This window comes from Bactrocera dorsalis, chromosome 3 (genome assembly GCF_023373825.1).
Source record: "Bactrocera dorsalis isolate Fly_Bdor chromosome 3, ASM2337382v1, whole genome shotgun sequence".
In the NCBI taxonomy this organism is placed as follows: domain Eukaryota; kingdom Metazoa; phylum Arthropoda; class Insecta; order Diptera; family Tephritidae; genus Bactrocera; species Bactrocera dorsalis.
The window spans coordinates 14,327,149-14,343,230 of record NC_064305.1 but is presented as its reverse complement, the minus strand read 5'-3'; the positions used below and the strand labels follow the sequence as shown (position 1 = coordinate 14,343,230).

General features: G+C 40.1%; 1 protein-coding gene across 2 annotated transcripts in view; it reads right to left on the bottom strand.

Annotated features, from left to right (window-relative positions):
* Nucleotides 1-16,082, bottom strand: part of LOC105222684 (prominin-2) — a 28,957-nt gene that overhangs the window by 11,789 nt on the left and 1,086 nt on the right. For both annotated transcript variants that reach the window (XM_049453913.1, XM_049453914.1), the window contains exons 2-8: nucleotides 9,561-9,616; nucleotides 9,174-9,406; nucleotides 8,844-9,031; nucleotides 8,417-8,512; nucleotides 3,954-4,165; nucleotides 3,346-3,502; nucleotides 568-1,177 (exon numbers count right to left, since the gene is read on the bottom strand). In XM_049453913.1, coding sequence (XP_049309870.1) covers nucleotides 568-1,177; nucleotides 3,346-3,502; nucleotides 3,954-4,165; nucleotides 8,417-8,512; nucleotides 8,844-9,031; nucleotides 9,174-9,406; nucleotides 9,561-9,616 — 1,552 coding nt within the window. The remainder of the gene's footprint in view (nucleotides 1-567; nucleotides 1,178-3,345; nucleotides 3,503-3,953; nucleotides 4,166-8,416; nucleotides 8,513-8,843; nucleotides 9,032-9,173; nucleotides 9,407-9,560; nucleotides 9,617-16,082) is intronic.

Below are 16,082 nucleotides of genomic sequence, written 5' to 3'. Positions count from 1 at the left end.
CGCTTACGCAAGCCGCTGCAGCGTTATACGGAGCGTAACACGAGTTTAGGAGAAGAAGTAGACTACGTTCATCAATAAATATAACGGGTTCATGTGGCAATATTGAAAAATGGCATCGTGCTGAAGTAGTCGGTCTACTCGGAAACTAAGAGTGGAATGAGCGAAGTGTGCGCAGACATTTTCTCGATGCACGCGGCGGTCCAGCAGATCGGTGAATAAAAAAGAAGCACGTACAGTATCAAGCTAATTGGATTTATGGCTTTGCTGCATATGCAACAATAATTTTCCGGCTTAAATAATTTGAATTGCTGTGTTGGAGCCACGTGCGCTATGGCTACGACAAGTGTACGTTGCATGCATAACAACTACCGTGTGGAGGGGAGTGGATGAGGGGTTTATGATAGCATTAGTGTATAGCTACAATTACCAGACAGGTGTGTGTGTGTGGGTGTGTGGGTGTGTGGTTACATTGGCTTATTATTACCAAAAATCTAGCAACAGTAATTCAATTTACAACAATGTTTACTTGTTTAATTCGTATGCTACGTCCATTTTGCTTATTCATACCTCAACGCCGTTGCGAGGCTAACATTTACAATGGAGCGATTCACACCTTCCGGCCGTAGTAGTTCGCCAATGATGCCCGTCTGTGGTTCGTGTGCGTACACATAACCCGGTTTATCGAATAACTTACCCAATAAATGATAGCTGGGCGCATCGGCAACATCCGCAAGCTGATTGTTGCCCCAATTACCAGCCGTACCGGTAACGCCAGCATTTGTCGTCGCCGTCGTCGCATCATACATTGAACGGCAGAGAAAGACTTCCGTATTACCGCCTATGGCTAGTGTCAGTACACCGTAGATAGTAATACAAATACTGCCCAAACAGATAATCAGTACGGACATCAGTAGCACAACGCCGGCTTTCACGTTCGATTCGCATAGGAAGCAACAGTAGGACATGAGACCGAATAGCAGCACCCAACCGATAACCAAGGCAGCCACCCAACCTGCTGTCCAATAGGAGTTGGACCAACTCTGCAATTCCTCGTAGCTCGGTTCAAGTGCGGGCCAAACGCGCTGTAAGCGTTCGAGCAACGCATTTATGGTGGAGGTGAGCATTTGCGCGTTGGCTTTCGTGCGATGCCGTATGCTCTCCAGCTGCTCGAGGGTATCTGTGTGGAAAATAAAAAAAAAAAACAGAAATAGCTTGTGAGTAAGCGTCACATGTGCGTATGAAATTTTGCGCTAGCATAAGGCGGCGGCGCGCAAATGAACTGGCTTCCTTACATAAAAACATTCCTACGGTGTGGCAACATGGAATCAGCATTTTCGGCAGTTGTTTACTGCCTGGTCAGCGTAAATTAAGCGCAAAATTCATTTGCAGCTGTCAATTAAGTGTGGTTAAATTGGATGTTTGGCTAAGAGAAGGTGGAGAAAGACAGTGAGGAGAAGCTAACATCACTGAAACATCGTGTCTAGTTTTTGAATTTGCTTAGAATTTTGGTTTAACTATCGCTGGTTCCGTCATTAAAGCCCTGTTTAAATAAGACTGGGTATAAAAAAGGAGGATGGTCATGTCATGTGTGGAGGTTCACGCAAGTGAGGTAAGTTCTATGAGTGCCACTCACTTGGGAGCGGCCTGAGACAATTCTTTTACATATGGCTCAAGCAACTTACGATTTCCGGTTTTAGACTAAGTATCCTTTGGCTAGGCAAAAAACTGCCGTTTGAGGGCGTGCTAAAGTGAGAAGGCAAATCATCCTCAGGGTAGTGCGTTGGCTTTGGAACCCACCATGGAAAAAAACTCCAAATGAAAAGAAACAACAGCCTCGTACGAGATAACCCCATTTTGATGCAGAGGCATGGACGATGACGACATCTAATGAGTAAACGTTATGAGTTTTCGAGAGAAAGGTCTATCCTTACAGTCGCAAACCCAACGAAAACAAGGAATGCGGAGAAGTCTCGTGTTGGCTACCTGTTCAGGAGGAGGCACCTGCAACCGCCAACCAGTGAGAAGCTTACAAAGCAGCTCTAGGAGTCCTTTGATTCCGTGAAAGTGTTTCTACTCAATTTTTAGCTTGAACCATTAGCAGAAAATGCCAAGAGACAGGGGTTAGTTGAAATGGTCAGGCTAAGCCGTCAGCCAAAAGTCAGAATATAAAGACAGACGTCTGCTGGTCTGGTGTACTGATGTGGCCCAGAACCGCATTATAATTGATGTGTTGAAAAAGGGTGATCCCACAGGAAAAAATCTTAGATCTCACTGCAAGCTGCGTTGACAAGCCTGACGATGGAGGTACTATTAGGGTGCATTCGGGTGCGCCAACGTCATGCACAGATCTCAGCTGGCACCAGGGCCAGATCAAAATGATAGCATGTGATGACTAGGAATCGGTCCAACTTTATAAGGTATATCACGGAGCCAGACTTGTAATCGACAAGAAAGACATCCCAACCATGAAAAGAGTTAGGGTTTGGATTCAAGCTACGCCATCGCCGACGAATCAGATAATCCATCTGATGAGAACCTATAAGCAAAATCTGCCAACAGAGTGGTGGAGATTTGTTAAGGTCTTCGAGAACCCCATAGCAGAATCCGGCGTAGAGACTAAGAGGCTACGATACAGATTACGCTGCTACTAACTAAAGAATCGGCTGACGAAATATATTGCAGAGGTCAAGTATGGATTCACGAAAATGAGATGGTTGAAGTCGAGGAAGATCCCATTGAGTCCTCAAGTGATGCAAAGTACCGCAGATGTCAAGTATGGATTCACGAAAAATGAGATGGTTGAGGTCGAGGAAGATTCCATTGAGTCCTCAAGTGACTTCGAAACCATTGAGCAATGTAAGTGTGTTTTGAGATCTGAGCTTGTGTGCAGACTCTCTAAATTACATACTGAGGAAGAGTTTTTGAGCGACTCTCAAGAAGATGCATATAAACACTAATTAATGCGTGTGTAGATGGTGGGCCGATGGAAACATCGATCCATATTTCTATAAAAGTTATGACGGTGATATTGTAACCGTCAATGGCGACCGTTATATCGCCATAATAACCTACTTTTTAATGCCTGAAATTGAAGCTCGTGATACGAGTATCGGTGTCATCTGTCAATGAATTTATTGAGAGAACACTTCGGTGAGCAGATAATTTCACGCTTTGGGTCCGTCGTGGTTTAAAAAAAATTCTTTCCCGAAATCTCTTATCAGAAGATCCAGTTCATTTGCCAGAATATTTTTATTTTGTTAGACAATTTTCCAAAAATCCTTAAAAATATTTTCCACCATCACAAAATTAATACTAAAATGATAAAAAATATAGCTCGTTACTTACAGTTCCGCTCGTATGCTGTGTCGTGTTTCACTTGTTGCGGGAAATTGCTGAAAATTGAACGTGACACACCAACCTCAGATGTCAAATTCTTGACAGTCGCACCAAATTCAATTTCGCCCAAGTAACGCATGCGAAAGATGGTCTGGTCCTCTTGCAGCTGGCAAAGAGCCGAAAAAATGAAATAGAATTATGGCAGAAATACATAGTAGAAGATGAAAAGGCAGAAGCCGGCAGAAAAGCTGTCATAACTTAAAAAAATTTAAAAAGAAAATGATAAAAAGAAAATCAAATGAAAAGAAAAACTGCAAGAAGTGTGAAGCGCAAACGTGAAATGAAAATTTCATTTGTCAAATGTCAAATACCAGTGGAGCTACTAGTCAAACTCAGTGCAAAAGATTGGAGTTTGGACACTATAGAGGCCGAAAAAAAACGAAAGAAAAAGTAAAGCAAATTCCTTTCTAAATATAGAAAAAGAAACTCAACACAACAAATGCACAAATAACTGTCACACTATGTTGTTGCTGCTGTCAAACTACCGTTACAATTGGAGGTACATACATATGTAACTACATACTACGTCATACAAAACATGCATTTGGCTAACCAACCGTCTTGAGGGCATCAATAATGCCATTCTCCTCGAAGCTTCGTATGCGCAGCGTATCGCAGAGCGGTCGGTCGCGATAGGTGCATTGACGTTGCAGCACGGACAGTTGTATTTGTAGTTCCTCCATGCGTGCTGCGGCCTCTTGCGAAATCTTCAAAGCACGCCCCACTGTCTCCTGCAGCATTAGTACACGATATATCAACTCTGCGTTGGCTGTGTGTTGAGAGGAAGTAAAGTTTAAAAAAATTAGTAAAAAAAAATAATAAAAAAAAACATGAATAAAAAAACTAGTAAAAAAATACATGAATAAAGGCACAAAAGTGACTTCACAACTTCGGCAAGTCATAATAAAGCCCAGCACAATTGTGAAGTACATGCAGAAATACTCGTGTATGAGTGTGTTATTGCGCTTCGGTATGTCAAGGCATGGACTCTACGCCAACAAGCCATAACTTGTCTAACTTCATAATGCGCGCAATAAAACATATTACAACAAATACAGATAAGATCTTAAAATAAATATTTTGTTAGATTATGTTACTTGTAATACACAACTCTATACACATAACAGTACATATTACTGTACAGATTACTGTACTGGGAGTATCCTTTTTATTATTACAAAGCATGTCGAGTTTAGAATCCAATACATAATAGGAATATGCTCTCGAGTGCTTGTAAATTTATAATAGTACAAGTGGAACAGATTTCCTCGCATTTGACAGAATTGCATGACTGCCGTTAGTGTTGTAAGCTACCAACTGATTACTCATACCACACACGGTTAGTTATTTAAGAAAAGCAGAGCAACATGCTCAGTTGTTCTTCCTTTGGGCTGTTTGGCGCCAATTGGATATTCCAAGTGTAACCAGGCCTTTCTCCACCTGGTCTTTCAAACTGAGTGGAGGTCTTCCTCTGCCTCTGCTTCCCCTGTAGGGTACTGCGCGGAATATTCATAGAGACGGAGTGTTTTCATCCATTCGGACGACATAATCTATTTCGCTGATCTACATACATATATCGATGTTCATTTATATCTAATTCAACATTCTATCGACTGCGGTATTCGTTTTCCAATGTGCAAAGAACCATAAATCTTTCGCAGAACCTTTCTCTCAAAAACTCGTAACGTCGACTCATCAGATGTTGTCATCGTTAATGCCTTTGCAATATACGAGTAGCAGGTCGGGGATGATAAGGAACTTGTAGAATTTGGTCTTTCTTCGTTGAGAGAGGACATTGTTTCTCAACTGACTACTCAGTACGGAATAGCATCTGTTGGCAATAGTTATTCTGCGTTGGATTTCGAGGCTGAAGTTGTGGTTTGTGTTAATACAACATCGAAGTTATGACTGTAACGAGGGCTGTTTGTTTGATTACAGGAGATATTTCCTCTTGTCTTTGTTTACAACCAGACCTATAGGTAGTTTACATAACCGTATTAGTTTTTCGGGGATACCAAGTTCAGACATAGCGGCAAAGAGGCAGTTCCTTCCTTTCGCGGAAGATTTCGATTTCCTTTCCAAGTTTTGGCACATGGTGAAAATCTGGTCGATTGTAGATTTTCTAGGTCTAAAGCCACGCTAATAGAGTCCAATCAGTTTGTTAACGGTGGTTTTCAGTCTTTCACACAGTACGCTGGAGCTTTGATGATGTTGAGAAGGCTTAACCCACGGTAGTTGGCGCAGATTGTGGAGTATCCCTTTTTGTAGATTGGGCATTCTTAAATTCAATTTGTCGGGCACACTTTCATCCGACCATATTCTATAAAGAAACTGATGCATGCTCCTAATCAGTTCTTCGCCGCCATATTTGATTATCTCGTCCGGCAATCGATCGGAACGTCTGCTTAATCGTCATCGTTTGGGTAATCGGGTTCACCATCTCCTGGTGTTATGTTTTTACTGCCAGCAGGCTGAAGTAGTGTTCCCTCCATAATTTCTGTATACTCTCAGCCTCAGTCACTCTAACGCCTCTTTTGCCCGTGTACAAGAGTATGCTCCGGCCTTGAAACTTTCTGTTAGTCGCCGCATACTTATGTAGAATTTTTGAGTATTTCTTCCGTCGGCAAGCTTGTCTAGCTTTTTGTACTCACGCACTTTGGTCTCTCTCTTTTTTTGTTTGCATATACATACGTCTAACATCCCTCTTCAGCTCACGGTATCTATCCCATCTCGCAAGTGTTGTGGTCGATGGTTACGTTGCAAGGTAGGCAGTCTCTTTTCTCTCCACTGCGACACGGCACTCCTCATAGTAACGGGTGATTTTTTTGAGGTTAGGATTTTCATGCATTAGTATTTGACAGATCACGTGGGATTTCAGACATGGTGTCAAAGAGAAAGATGCTCAGTATGCTTTGACATTTCATCATGAATAGACTTACTAACGAGCAACGCTTGCAAATCATTGAATTTTATTACCAAAATCAGTGTTCGGTTCGAAATGTGTTTCGCGCGCGTGTTTTGTTCAGCGATGAGGCTCATTTCTGGTTGAATGGCTACGTAAATAAGCAAAATTGCCGCATTTGGGGTGAAGAGCAACCAGAAGCCGTTCAAGAACTGCCCATGCATCCCGAAAAATGCACTGTTTGGTGTGGTTTGTACGCTGGTGGAATCATTGGACCGTATTTTTTCAAAGATGCTGTTGGACGCAACGTTACGGTGAATGGCGATCGCTATCGTTCGATGCTAACAAACTTTTTGTTGCCAAAAATGGAAGAACTGAACTTGGTTGACATGTGGTTTCAACAAGATGGCGCTACATGCCACACAGCTCGCGATTCTATGGCCATTTTGAGGGAAAACTTCGGACAACAATTCATCTCAAGAAATGGACCCGTAAGTTGGCCACCAAGATCATGCGATTTAACGCCTTTAGACTATTTTTTGTTGGGCTACGTCAAGTCTAAAGTCTACAGAAATAAGCCAGCAACTATTCCAGCTTTGGAAGACAACATTTCCGAAGAAATTCGGGCTATTCCGGCCGAAATGCTCGAAAAAGTTGCCCAAAATTGGACTTTCCGAATGGACCACCTAAGACGCAGCCGCGGTCAACATTTAAATGAAATTATCTTCAAAAAGTAAATGTCATGAACCAATCTAACGTTTCAAATAAAGAACCGATGAGATTTTGCAAATTTTATGCGTTTTTTTTTTTTTTAAAGTTATCAAGCTCTTAAAAAATCACCCTATACCAGCTGTTCTTTTGACTTTTCCAAAAACCAATGGTTTGGTTTGCTCGGTCCTATCATGGGTTTGTGAATTATATCATTTTGAGTGAAGCAACTCAACTCATATTGTGGAAAAAATGAATGAAAAGAAATTTTACGAGTTGATAAAATATTGCTTTTTGAAGTGGAAAATTACAGTTGAAGCAAAAACTTAAAAAAAAAATCAACCATCAAGGATTTGTATGCTAAGTTTAGAAGTAGTGAGGTGAGCACCGAAGGCAGTGAACGGAGTAGACACCCAAAAAAGGTTGTTATCAGCGAAAATACCACTTTTGTCTAAAACCAAAGACGAGTTTTTGATTCGGACTAGTGTTTGAAGATGTGCAAGCGTATTAAATACGAGTTTTTGTGCCGATATGTGACACTTGACTTTATCATTTCACCTTGAAGTCCAGACGACAGTCATCTGAGTGGACTGCACGCGATGAACCCGCTCTTAAGTTTGGAAAAACGCAAAAGTTGGCTGACAAGGTTATGGCATCTGAGATGTTCATGGAATATTTTTTTATTGGATACCTTCAAAAAGGAAGAGCCATCAACAGCGACGATTACATAGCCGACAAACGACTGCATTTGAATAAAAGATAGTGCTGTTTCAGCAGGGACTGATGTTTGAGAACAGTAAAAGGCTCCAACAGGACAGTTTTGGAGAATAATGTGGAAGGGGGAGTGCAATTCACACATTTATTTTCGTTATGATTTTCCTTTGTTTTTCAAATGCTTCATTAACTTGATGGAATAGCACTTTCCTCTTTTTCTTCAGATGGAATCATTTTTCGATTCCATCCTTAAGATGTTGATACTTCTCGTTCGCTCTAACTATCGGTATTGATTGCTCTCACCTATTCTAGTTATTCTATGCTGACTGTCGATTGAACTTCGGGAAGAAATAATGAATAATAACAAATTTTCATATTTCTTTCATTGAAGTTCAAGCTCAAAATTATTGACACAAACGTTATTCTCTCCATTAAATAGCAAATCTTTTATGGGGTTACAATAGTTTTTCATCAATGACCCTGTTGATTTGTTTTTTAACGCATCATGTTTCCTAGGTAAGAGTTATTCAATCAGCAACATAACCTAGAATTTCTCTATGTCATTGCAATGAGTACTCGTTACAAGCAAACCGACTACACCAAAATAAATCTCACTCTCTTCAAACACTATCTGCAGGTACACTTATGGCTTGTGTAAGCATTTACGATATAATTTTCCCAACAATTTCACCTTACCCAAGCTGATGGTCGCCAATGAATCATATGCCAGCTCAATGCCAGTGTGTGCTGAAATTTCCGCTTGAATTGGCTCCCCTAGGAGGACATCGACGTCTGCATGCAGAGCAAAGTAGAAATAACATATAAACCAGCAATGCCGTTAGGTCCATTATGCACAAGCAGGTCCATTGGGCAGGCAGACAGATAGTGGGTTTGGTTAGACGAATGGCCGCCAGCAGCAAAACGGACGAGAAACAAATAAATAATATGAGTGCATAGAACGACAGCGCGTCGTAAGGAGGCGACAACATGGCTTGGGTAAAATATGAATTATAACTTTGGTTGTTAAGAAAAAAATGAAGGGAACATGAGACAATATACTTGTAGGCTCACATAAACAACTATACAAACACTTGACTGCGGGGCTGCGGCTACGCATACTGACCTTCCAAATCTTTGACAACTTTTTCGACAGCTACATGAAAGCCATTATCCAACTTATGTTTGATTTGTAGGTGTGTGTCTTTGAGGAATACTTCCATGTCGTGTACAGTTGATTTGACCATTTCGGGTGTCATTTCAACGTTGGCAGCCAGACGGCTGTTCGCATAAAATATGCAAAAATCGCTCAACCTGCAGGGACAAAATGTTGTAAAATGTGAAATAGTCAAAGACAAAAAACGTGAAAGAAGCAAGATAGCCAAACATATACAGCAAATTGGAATATTTTTTCAATATTTCCATGAAATAGCTTTGACTAGTTTGGCATACTCACGCCAAGAGCAGAAATGTTATCCAGAGCGTGACCACGGACGCACTCTTTCGACAGTTCAACGCCTGTTGTAACGAATCGTCGTGTATGTTGACAGGTGCGTTGCGTATGAATTCGGCTTCGTCCTGGTCGGCGCGTCGTCCACAACACCAAGCGCAGGTGGAGATGAGCGGCACAAGCGCCAGTATGGCGAAGATGCTCATGAGTGCGATGAAGCCCGATTCGATTTTGATCGCCTATCCAGAGTAAGGAGGTAGAAAGCGTAATGGAAGTAATTTTTAGAATTTTCAAGTTTATTTAAAGTTAACACATCTTAGTAATTAATAAATAATTAATTAATAAATTATTGTAAAATTATTTTTATTTTTAATTTTAAGTGTTTTTGCTTACATCTTTGGTAAAATCGATGAGTGTGAGGTTGGAATGCAGGAACTGGCGCACCAAATCTGATAGAAAATATAAAAATGTAAGATGTGTACAGTTATAACAAAAATATAAAAGCAAGAAAGTAAATAAAATAAAATAAAAACAATTTTCGCACACACGACAGCACTACCACACACCAAAAATATATCGATAGTTGAAGTGATGTGACATCACATACTATAAACTAACTTCAATTATAAGACATCATATGGCATAGAGAAGAATACTTACCATACAAAAATATTCCTACAATGTGACATCACACAATGTATGATGACGTGATAATCACATGATGTAGAATCATATGATGTACAAATAATTCTATATTTTTACATGGTGTTGATAAGAATAATTACCATAAAAGAAAATATTTTGATGTGACATCACATGATGATCGCATGACATGGTGATCACATGATGTGCAATCATATGACTAAAGAGAAAACACCATATTTTTACGTGATAAATGTATGCTGATTGTAATATGATTTTTTATCACGACTTGAATATCATATGATGTGATGCTGTAGATTTATTGAGTAATATCAAAAATATGAAACCAAAGGTAGTTAGAGTACACCAAAAAAATATAATTTATTGTCGGCGTGATGTGACATCACAACGAAAAAGCTGGAATGAAAAGAGCTCAAATGGTTTTGCGTAGCATTTTTACATAGAAATTACTATAATGCGACATCACATGTTGTATTGTGATGTGATGCTCACATGAGATATAATCTATGACGTAGAAGCAAATGATATCCATTCTTTTATGTGCACGATATATTATCACTGGTTAAAGCAGTAGTATATTCATAACGAGCGCTAAGAAGTTCACACCTATGGGCCGCAAACAACGGACTAACCTTAGTAAAACGAAACTGTCGCCTTCACAAACAAAACCAAAATACCTCTGCTTAATCTTCCCTCACTCGGCGGTACAACAATTTTGAATCAGACTGTGTTCTTTCAAGTTCAGATTTCAATACCCACTTTCGAGTGAGGAAATCTTCTAAACGTGAATGGAGAAGATGTCCAAAATGGACTTCAGAGTGGGTCCGGGTGTATACTCCGATGATTTCGAAATCTCTCTCCCTCTCTCTCTCTCTCTCTCTCTCTCTCTATCCGACTACCAAACTCAGCTAACATCTTCCAAGCGGAAGTACTAGGTATAGAGAGTGCCAGTAGTGCTCTATTGAAGGCTACACAATAGAAGTGCTCAACCGGAAGATACAGAAAGCAGCCATATGCACGGATATCTAGGCAGCACGCAGGTCGACGGAACTTATTAAATCCTGCGTAGTGAGTAATTGCGGTAAGGCTTACTGGCGCGTGAAATTCGCTTGTCCTTAATTTGGATTCGCTTTGAACATATAGCTTAGTGCTGATGAAAAAACACAAGACAAAGCATCAGATATGGGCCAAGCATGAACATAGAGAGTAACAAAGGACTTGTTACATCGGTTCGGGAATACTATTTCCAGACTATTTTTCCCGCTAAAAATGAGACTGCCCTATAATATTTGCAGCAGCTACAGCTAGGGAAACCGTTTTCCACTTTCTCTGTGAATGCTCAGCTCCAGCACAAACCACACATCGAATTCTTGGAACACATCACGTATTAAACCTTGCTTGGCTACCCACTAAACGGATAGCGGACATAAGTAGTCGAAAGCACAAAGTAGTTTGAGCGCAAAGATGAAACGAGGTAGTATGTTAATAGAAGTCCGACAGTTGTGCATCAAAGGGGCTTATTCGGAATTTTTTTATTACATTAGACCATGCTTTAGGTGCTGGTTGATCTTCTGCAGTCTGTGAATTGAACATATAGTCTGAATTTACAAAGTATGAAGCCAAAGATTTCATCTTGTCGTGTCATGCTTTTTCCATAATCCATTTATGTCACAGTTTGTTTTGAAAGTTCGAGATTGACTCCATCGAGACTCAGCTGTATCTGTTACATATTCGATTAAATATCTATATGTAACCATTTAGGCATATAAAATTCTTCTAATTATATGGTAGTGCCAGAATAAGTTCATCTGTTTTATATGTAGTAAGGAGGACAGATAGGGATATCACTATGTCCTGGAACCCATTGCAGGTTTATCGTGAAATGTGAAGTTAGGTCTACTAAGACATCAAGGCATTATTTGACTATCTTAGATGAATCCCCAAGAGACTTTAGTGATTTCAAAGCCACTTGGCTATCTGTATATGTATGTAGATATATTCCTTGATGTATATACACTCTTTCTCAGAACATGAAGGCTTTCTTTAATTATTCGCTGCACTGGTTTAGTAGACGGACTTCGATTTTGATATCTAATTTTGCTGAAAAGACACCAACTGCCACCTGATGATCTAGTTTGGACTCATCCACATAGATGCTTATCCCTGCGCCTCTGTTTACCCCGCACCTTTTCCACTCTTCTTTAGTAGGAAAGATTCTATTGGGCACCGAATTTAAGTTAAACCCTATAAGACTTGGAAAATCCGTGGTATTGGGTAGAAGTGGGAACTTTCAGTGCCTTAGAATGCTCCTTATCACGGACCCTCAATAGCAAGAATTTCCTCAGTCTGGGAACCACCTTTTCCGCCAGTTGCTTACAGTAAAAGTCTGTGTGCCGCAAATGTAAAATAACACAAAATATAATCGCACAAAAATTTAACGGTTATTTTACTGTGACAAAGTTCTAACCAACAATTGTGGGTGACACTCACATGACGCTCAATATCCACAATCGCACATGTTGCACAATATTTAGCGCAAATACATCAAGCATTCCGTCCGTGCTGCAACAGTTGTAAATAGTTTGGGCCATAGACTATAATTCGGTAATAAAATGCCGTAATATGCAGGCACACATACAAACATAAGTACATATACATGTGTGTATTAAATTGATTGCCTAAGCTGTGGGTAAGGGGTATGTAAATGTAAATTAGTGGACATAGAAAACGAAAACACAAATAAATAAGTTTGTGTGTGTGTGAGTGTCGTTTTACTGCAAATATTTTACCATCACCTCTGTGCATCAATTGGGTTGCGTGTCGAAAATTCAACAGCTCATTTTCACACTTTACCGCTCAACGCTTTTCCCTGGCATCGCCATATACGCATACATATAGAAATGTCTGTATGTGTATGTGTGTTGGTCACCACATGGTGGCCGCGCTTGAATGCACTTAACTGGCGTCACTAAATTCTGAAATTAGACACGACTGTGCCGTTAAAATGTCCAATTGAGTGTCCAGAATAATATATTTTAGGCGCGACTTAATTCACTTTGTACATATGTGGCTTTGGTGCGGGTACATACCCTGCAGGAAATGTGAACTTTTAAATGTGGTCCGGTTGTAACTAATTCTGGGTTCAACTCGTTAAAATATTATTATGAAACTACAGTTTATTTCTTTGTAATTTTTCTTAAACTGTTTGATAGTCCCTAGGCCAAAATAAGTTAGGGCTCGTTTTGGAATGTTGCGCGAACCGTTTTCTTCAAACATTTGGCTTCTTTTATGTTACAGAGATCCGATAAATATTTTTGAAGAATACTGCCAGATCCACTGAAAAATATATTTAAGCGTTTGACATAAATCACTTTCCGTTGCTACGTACTGCCTTGCGAATCACTTTTTCTAAACTCTCATTTATAGCGTTTCTAACATTGTCACTCTTTAAAATAATTAAAGCATACCTTTAGGCATACTTTAAGCATACCTTTAGGCTTTCACAATACCGAAGCTCTTAAATTATTTTTTAATCTTTTTCGATCTCTCAATTCTCTGCATGGTATGCAGTGACATATATTCCAGTCACATATGGGTCTGGTTGTGCTTGTGCGAATTTCGGCATTGTTATTTGATAGTCCGTGTTCTGGTTAGTGGGTAGCCTTTCACCCCCATTGTTTGGTAAACATGAACTATTTGTATGAGTCCTACTGTAGAGTGTATGGGGATTGCTGTTGTTGTTGACATAGGTTCAATGTACTTGTCGAGTTGCATGTTGAGTTAACTGGTGGTTGGTATTCTCTCGCTCTCTAGTTGTAACCGCTACTACTTTATGATTAAATTGGGATAAGATGGAAATAGGCAATTAGTTTATAAGCTAGGGCGACCACAAAACATAGAAGAAGAAGCTTAAATTTTGAATAGCAGATTTGTAATAAGAAATCGCTTTATCATTAGCGCAACCAAAGTCAATTTTAATGGTATGGTACCAATGATATCTAACTGAGATCGGATTAATGGTTGAGGCGACTTGAAGTTGAGGCAAAACAATCAGGAAATCGAAATCATTACATTGAATTCTTAGTACTCCGCGTGCCTTGGGATTGAATATTTCCGGTTAGCTTGGAGAGTGGGTTTTACCATCTGCATTTAAACGGCATATTTTTATACGTTACTCGTTAACCATTTCTTCATAAACCATGAAAAATTCGTGGTAATAGCACAGAAATCTTCGGAGATGTTGAAAGATGGAAGCATCAAAACCACTAGTTAAGTTACCAAAACAACTCTGTGCTTATATCACTTATTGTCATCGATGGTCTCGGTAGTTCTGGCTGTGCGCATTCGGGTCACTCGTTATTTACTAAGTAAGTAAGTATTTATCGTCAGTAAGATAGGGTAATCTTTATAAGGAGGTACAGGATCCCGGTCTGGAAACTTCTGATGCGGCGGAGAATTATTTACTAAAGATCATATTAAGTAATTTTGGACAGCAAAGTGAAGGCAACTCAAAGTGAAAGGGAGAAAAATATCAGTACACATGTAAGAAGATATCAGCGTGAACATGAGGCCTGTCACCTGTCTTTATACATTGGCCTTATCAAGCGGTAGTCGAGCCAATCTTACTTTACGATTCTTTGGGGGACCGCAGGAAACCGTTGGTTTACAACGCACCAATTGACGTTGCTGTGGAAACCTGAGCATCGCCGACAGTTGCAAAATTGGCGGCGTTAGCTGAATTTTCCACAAGAACTTTCGGGCATAGCTTGATAGACAGAGGGTCCGGGGATAAAATGGACCACACACCCTCTCGCCGAAGTCTTTGCGGCGAGGAAAGTGGCTGAGATATCTAATAGCTCAGGAAACAGACATAAGAAGTGTCACAAGGTTCGGAAAACAAAATAGCTGATGAGATTGCCAAAATTGTCATCCATTTATCAATGAACTTTCCGAAAAGGCTAATAGACGGATCGGTAACAAATGAAATGCTTTTGGACCATACAGGATCGTCAAGACCATGTGCATGGGAATGGAAGGAAAACTCGTATATTTGCTACTTACACGGTCTCCAAAAGACTGCAGGACGGTTGTTTACCTGTCACAGGTCACAATTTAGATGCTTGAAACTCTTATCCGAAGTTATCTAGAACTCGGCTTAAATATCTAGGATCTTTGCAGTTCAAGAGATTTCACAAAACGCATTGACATCCCACGCGTCGTAAATTTGAGATCGTTCTAATAATGAATCTTCTTCTGGCAATACAAAAGACCTGCAAACCTATGTATTGCGTAACAGCAAGCCAGTGTAACCTAGCCTATACTAACCCAAGAGTTTCATATTTTTTCACCTAAATTAATTGGAGAACGACTGTGCTAAGAAATTCCCAAACCTACCGGTGAAAGCTATATTAAATGAAAGCTCTGCCAAAAAGCTGCCACCTACTCTTAGACAAGCACACTTTTAGGAGTTTGGAAATTGCTGGAAATACTTGTAGTTTGAATGCTTAAAGAAATGAGCTCTTGAAAGCCAGATGTTAATAAAATCCTGTTTATACGAATTTTGGCGGTTGGAGCCGCTTCAAATTGAAATCCATCTTTAAGGAGAGACCGCATAAACTGCGCCACCTACCGTGTCATTAGTTTCCTCAATATCGCATATAAGGTTTTATCGAGCGTACTGTGTGAAAGATTAAAGCCTACCATCAACAAATTGATTGGACCTTCGACAGCATGAAAAGGAACGGCCTCTATCTCGTTATGTCTGAACTTGGTAGCCCCCCAAAGCTAAAACGGCTGTATAAACTGACGTTAAGCAATACCAAAAGCTCCGTCAGAATGCCGTTTGATACAAAATGAGGATTCAGACAAGGCGACCCCCTGTCACGCGACTTCTTTAATCTACTTCTGAGAATAATAATTTAAGCTGCTGATCTGAATAGAGAAGATCCAGTCTTCTATAAGAGTGTATAGCGGCTGGAGAATGCCGTTGATGTTGATGTAAATGAGGGCAAGATTTTCTTGTCATCCAACAAACAGTCGCCGTACTCGCGACTAGATAGTCATAACTTCGAAGTCGTTGATAATATCTTCTATCTTGGCACCAGCATTACACCAACAACGACATCAGTCTTGAATACTCTTGCAAACAGGTGCTACTTCGGACTGAATATGGTTCTTTGCGCATTGACAACAGGGAGTACTGCAGTCCATGGAACGATGAACTACACTGACATAGTTCAGAGAATTGAGAGA